The sequence below is a fragment of the Gastrolobium bilobum genome, unplaced genomic scaffold, assembly GCF_033153095.1.
Source record: "Gastrolobium bilobum isolate Gb01-03AN ecotype WA unplaced genomic scaffold, APGP_CSIRO_Gbil_v1 utg9213, whole genome shotgun sequence".
In the NCBI taxonomy this organism is placed as follows: domain Eukaryota; kingdom Viridiplantae; phylum Streptophyta; class Magnoliopsida; order Fabales; family Fabaceae; genus Gastrolobium; species Gastrolobium bilobum.
Genome location: NW_026898495.1, coordinates 145,456 through 151,710, shown reverse-complemented (window position 1 = coordinate 151,710; position 6,255 = coordinate 145,456). Strand labels below are relative to the sequence as shown.

Here is a 6,255-nt window from a genome sequence, read left to right as displayed (position 1 = left end):
CCTTACATTTATATTCCGTGATTCGTTTTGATTTCCATTTTTGACTTATTCATTTTAATTATTTAACTTTCTATTAATATAAAATGTTATATATGTTTATGATGATCTTAGATTGATTTAATTTACTTTTGATAAATGGTGACATGTCAAGTTTGAATTTGCTAAAATTAATCATACCAATAATCGTTTGACATGTCACTATTTAACAAAATAACTTGGATTATAACAATCACCATGAAGATACCATTGAATTTAATTAGAATCCCAAGAGAGATAAATAAATAAAATTTAGAAGTAAGAACTGAAACGAACACAGATTAAAAATATATAGACTGAAAACTTAAGAAAACCAATTAATTATGAAACGAACGTAACATAAAAAACTGATGGCAAGTTGAGACGATTTGATTGGCTTAAACATAACATCAACGATGGGCTACCGCCGCAGAATAAATCAAAGATGAGTGCTGATGTGGGTCAAAACTATTGGTCCACTTGGTACTGTATCAAGTCAGCAACCACTCTTCTCACTGCTTCCTGGAAGCCAGACTCGTCCCATTCACTTCCCTGCATAAACATAGAGACCTTATTATTCTTCACGAAAAGTTTCTTTTCTTTTTTTCTTTTGAATATGGTATAGCCTTTGAGGGTGACCTTTTTTTTTTGGTAATTTAAAAAATGCGACGTTGATTGATAAAAACAAAAGAAGAGTTGCTAGCCACACATGCAATATAATATGAGTTTAGTTACTATTGTTTTAAATGATATAAGTTTATATTTTTTCACTCTTTATTACTATATATTCCGGGAATACATAGTTAATATATAGAGGAAAAAAAAATAACTTTCATATTATAACTATGTACTTCGTGGAATACATAGTAATAAGGGATGAAATGATATAAACTTATATCATTTAAAACGATAAATAATTTTTCCATATAATATAATAATATAATAACATTATTGATAGTAGACTATTTGAAATAAATAACCAAATTAAACGGAATTGGAACACATACTAAAATGTGACATTATTTAGTCATTTGTCTAATAATATATGCACTGAACAGCCACCGCCACAAGTCTACATATCTTATATCAACATATTTGTTCTGATTCATGTTTGATGGCTGCCAAAATAGAATCTACTTTTTTAATTGAATGAGTAGTTTGTACCATCCGCGTAAGATGACAAATCTAAGCCACCAAACCACCTTCCCAATCACAAGTCACAACTGCACTTGCTAAGATCCTTCCTCTTGACTATATAATATTGTATTATTGTAAATAATTAATTTTCATAATCATACTTATAAAGGAAAGTTCTACCCAAACCCTTTGGCACAGTTGGTCCGAAAGCTGTGTTTTCTTAACCAGTGGTCTCGAGTTCGAGCTCTGGGTATGAAAAAAAAAATTGGGTAGAGCTGCTCCCGCAAGAGTCCTACGGTGCTGGATTTGGGATTAGTCTCGCCCCCAAAGGGATAGGGATACCCTTCAGTTACCGAAAAAAAAGTAAAAAAAAAAAAAGGAAAGTTCTAGGATCCTACAAAAAAGTAGCCGCTACTTTTGTCCAAATCTAATTGTCTGATTTGTGCATGAATTCTACTGCCATAGTGCGGAGCTAGACTTATTATGCACCACCCACATGATTTGAGAAGTTTGATAATAGACAAGGGTCATATCAACATATTTTTTTTTTTTTACAAATTTATAAATTATACTATGTCTGACTGGTCAGACTTCATTTAAGAGTGTATTACCAGTCAGATATAGTGTAGATTGTAAGAGTTTGTAAATAAAAAGTTTGTAAATATAACATTTTCTTTAATAATATCACGTGCAAATAGTTAGGTCAATAAAATTTTCTTTTTGAATATTTATGTCCTGACCTTATATATGCGAGATTGATTTATAACGTCATCATATTCCTTAATGAAGCTAATAGTAAATGAAATATTTCGTGAACGTGGACATGTTTAAAATTTATTTATTAAATACTAAAAAAACACTTCATAGTATTTTATTCATTCTTCCCCCTCAACCAAAACCTGCACCCGTCACTGATCATACAATCAAGTTCCTTGATGCGGGTAACCTAAACCATCTATAGTAGTCACTCATTGTAATTAATAACAAATTTCCTACTATGTTTTAATTCTGTGCAGCATCCTATTTTGAATGTCTATGTATTTATCTTGAACATTTATAAGAACAAAGTTACAATAATGCACACAGCGTTCTGCTCCAAAGGCAATTATTTATAACAAATGGTATTTATAATTAAGGGTGTAAATTTTTGGTCTAATTAGGCCAGACCTAATTTAATATTTTGAGATTGACCAAATCTATTAATCTACTTGCCTATTCAAATCTATTGGATATTATAATTATATGCTTATCATGAATAGAAAAATAATTAAAATGATATTATTTTATTATTCAAATGAATATTCCTAACAAGCTAGTACGTACTATTTTCATGAATTGTTCGTAGAGATATGTACATACCTGAATAATCCTTAGTCTGAAGGTTAGTTGATGAAGGGAATTCCCTTCAGCAATATGAGTATTTTCGCCCATGGAAACCAAATTCAAGTGTTGATCTTGTTTTAAGAATTCCAATAATCGGATCAATATATCAACTTGAGAAATTTGTCCTCTCACAGACACATGCAAGTCCACCATTCTCTCTTGTGATGAGCTTGATTCTGGTACATGTGAAACTTGTACATTTAATCTTTCATTTGATGAGAAGCTAGCTTTGGTTTCTTCAGTTGTAGATTCTTTAGTTCTCAAAAGTGGCGTCAACTCCTGATTTTTTCTTCTTAGCTTGTCAATTTCAGCTATCAAAGAGCTCAATGTCTCCTTTGCTGTTGTCAGTATCGACGCTTTGTCTTTCTAACAAACCATGAACAATATTCAGCCATTAATTTAGAATAACACAAAAAAAAGCTATACATATATTCACTATATACAAAAAACAAGTCTCGAGTAGTGATAAAGCTATTTTTTGTGACCGAAAGATCACGAATTTGAATTGAGGAACTCTATGTAAATATATAAGGCAAGATTGCATATAAGAATTGTTTTACCTTATCAGATTTATATACTCAGTATATGCATAATGCATTGCTTATATTATATAAAAGAATATTTGACTAGTTTTGTACCTTAGTTCCAGGAGGAAGTAATGCTCTAAGTCCCTGAAAATTCTCATTTAGTTTCTCACGTCTTCTTCTCTCTGATATCATATGATGCATCTGAGTACTAGTGGGACGTGTTGCTTGAATGCTTTCTCTCATTCTCATGAAATTCAAGCTTCTAAAGAATGCAAACGATCTCTTCATAAGGCTTTGTCTTCGGAAATTGGACCCAATATTAGGACCTATATCTGGTCTATACCTTTGGAAAGCACTAGCTTCTGGATGCACCACAGAAGTATAAGGCAAGTTTTGCTGGTTTTGTTGCTGATGAGAAGGTGAAGATAAAACATAGAGGATTGCTCTCATTATTGCATCATGTTCAGTTTCTGGTGTGGGGAACTGACTTGGAGTGACTTGAGACATTGCTTGGATTGCTTGTTGGTGAGGGCTAGTTGCTGTGTTTGACACATGTGGCATTGGAAGCACTCCTCCAATGGTCTCAGGAAAATGGGATTGGGAAGTTCCTGGAATACTGAATATCAGAGATGAGTATTCAGGGCTACCTGTAGATATTGATCTCAAAGATGATGAAGATGATGAAGGTGGATTCTGATCAATTTGTTGGGACTGTCTAGAAAAATCTTCAGGAAACAAACTCCTTAGTGTTGTTTGAATGTCAGCCTGCACAGAAAAAAAAAAAAAAAAAATTGTTGGAAAATCAAACTTCTACAGTTAATAATTGATTCATCTTTTGGTTAATGTAATTGAATATCTTACTTGTGACATATTTGAGAAACCAAGCTCAATTTCCCCTCTGTTGCACCCCATGAATATAGCAGTCTGAGAAGAATAAGGTGCAAGCAATGACTTACTAAGTTTTCTGGTTCATCATAAAGCTCAGAAAACAAATATAAACAAACAAACCTTGATCCTTGCTTCCTGTAAAAACAGAAAAAAACAAGTTACCTTAGCAACATAAATGTAAGACTACTTTGGAGCAGTTAAATTCTCTTTGATTAGAATTTTAATTACCTGAAAGAATTGTGTTTGTATTTCTGTTGATGCCAATCTGAGAAGTTCTAATTGTTGGAGCTCTAGGTAAGGAAGCTGAGTCCTAAAAGCTAGTCCAGGAACACGGCTGAATAAAACAAAAAAGTGATATTTAATTATAAAAAGAAGAAGAAGAAGAATTAACTATAAGAGTCAAATGCAAAAAGAAGCATGCCAATTTACATTAAAATTATGGAATATGTGAGGTAGCTAGCCTTACTCATCATTGACATCAAATGTTAAACTCCGGTATTGGTTAAAAAGACTTTGTGCTAAAGTCCCCCAAGAAGAGCTTGCTTGGTTGTCTCTTACATTATAGAAACCATCCAAGAAGGACAAACGACTATATGCCAAAAAAACAAAACCAGACCAAGTTGTGAGCACAATCAACTACAAGCCTTAGAAGTGTATGTTATTACATTTACAAATACTATGGAATGATATGTAGGTATATGCATAAATATACTTTGGTGAATTGGAATCATATGCCCATAGACAAATGTACTCGCAGCCAAAAGACTGCACTAGAGAGTGGAGAAAATCAGTTCTGGCTGCCACAGGGAGAGAGAAGACACCTTCCATAGGGTGCATTGAACTTGATGCTATTGCTTTTGCTTTTGCATTATGATGAGATCAGAAAGTGTTTATGCTTTGTGTCTGTAATGATACTCTTTTGAATTGCCCTTTCTGTATATGCCATGTGAATTTATTGCTATAAAATGCCATATAGTGTTTGTTACATATGTGTTGGTATGTGGGTGAGACAAAAAAGGCAAAGAAAAAATATAAAGCCAGATACAGCTATGATGGAAGAATTAAGGTGCTGGCTAGGGAGACAATAATCCTTAATAGGTAATAAATAATTAGCTGTTGAAAATTTCAAGATATATATATATATATATATCTGTTTGATGAAAATGTAAAGAAGAGATCAAAGGGAGAAAGGGTTTTGAAAAGTACTGAAGTGGGTGATTCCATTGTGAAGAAAAGTACTAGGTGAGACATACATGATAATGAAGTGTGAAACCAAAATAAGTGGTACCAAAAAAAAAAAAAGGAAAATAAAAAGAAAAAAGAAAAAAAAAACCCCACCTGCATAAGGGAATTGAGAGAGAAGAGAAAATTGTCTTGTTCCTGTCAAGTTATATAGAGCTTGAAAAGTAGTTACAAGCACTGAACATATAGATGAACATATGGAGAGAGAGAGAGTGAAAGAGAGAAGTAGAAGGAGGGATGTTTATAAGAATGGAAATGATAAAAAGTGTAAAGAGGAAAGAAAAGTAGAGAAGGAAGCAGCCAAAGATGGTGAACTGAGGTTGGAAAAGTAGTAAGTCAAAGTCCATGCTTGAAATGTTTGAAAATTAGTAAAGGATGGAAGGCACGGTGTCTCTTTCCACTTGACATCTGTTCTATACTTTTGAAATTTTGACTTTTCATTCTGCAATTTCATTATTTGTTTGTTTTTCCAATCACCTTCTTTTATTTTAGGGAAGAACACTTCTTTTATCGTAAGAGAAGTGTTTTTTTATAGTGTAATCTTTTGATCTATGTGCAATTTGTTTTTTAAGAGTAAAGTTTCTTTTGAGTTCCTAACAAAAAAAATATGGTTCTCATTTTTTGTTCTTTCTAGAAAAAAAAAGTCAATTTTTAGTCCCTCTACAATTTCAGTTTTTTAAAAATATGATCTCTCAGAAATTCAATAAAAACTCAATTTAGTCCTTGAAAAAAGACTAATATGAGGTTTTTTTATAAGAGACGAAAATGATAATCGTATTTTTTGTTAAGGACCTTAAAGGAGCTTTACTCTAATTTTATAAGTATGAGGCATAACATGAAAAAACAATTTTTATGCAACATGAGAAAATTAAAATCCTTATTTTATAGAGAACCACATAAATGTAACATAATTTATCTTTTATAGCCCAAAATGATATTGTTTTTAAATAGAGGGAAAATATTTATGTAATTTGATTTATTTTGGAATTATATTAATCTTTATTGTGATAATTTTTTTCTTTGATGTCATTTTAAAATCACATATAAAGGAAAAATAATGAAC

General features: G+C 31.8%; 1 protein-coding gene across 1 annotated transcript; it reads right to left on the bottom strand.

Annotated features, from left to right (window-relative positions):
* Positions 1–433: 433 nt before the first annotated feature.
* Positions 434–4,778, bottom strand: LOC133316862 (putative transcription factor bHLH041). The gene is made up of 8 exons (XM_061518653.1): positions 4,663–4,778; positions 4,417–4,539; positions 4,179–4,284; positions 4,071–4,085; positions 3,924–3,986; positions 3,174–3,827; positions 2,512–2,901; positions 434–567 (listed from the first exon to the last, which is right to left on the bottom strand). The coding sequence occupies exons 1-8, from the start codon at positions 4,776–4,778 to the stop codon at positions 484–486; spliced, it is 1,551 nt and encodes a 516-aa protein (XP_061374637.1). The 3' UTR covers positions 434–483.
* Between the last annotated feature and the right edge of the window lie 1,477 nt (positions 4,779–6,255).

Coding starts and splice junctions, on each gene's coding strand:
- LOC133316862 (XM_061518653.1), bottom strand. CDS start 4,778: ATGGAAGGTGTCTTCTCTCTCCCTGTGGCAGCCAGAACTGATTTTCTC. Junction 4,540..4,662: donor TATGATTCCAATTCACCAAA/GTATATTTATGC, acceptor TTTGGCATATAG/TCGTTTGTCCTTCTTGGATG. Junction 3,828..3,923: donor GTTTCTCAAATATGTCACAA/GTAAGATATTCA, acceptor TTTTCTGTGCAG/GCTGACATTCAAACAACACT.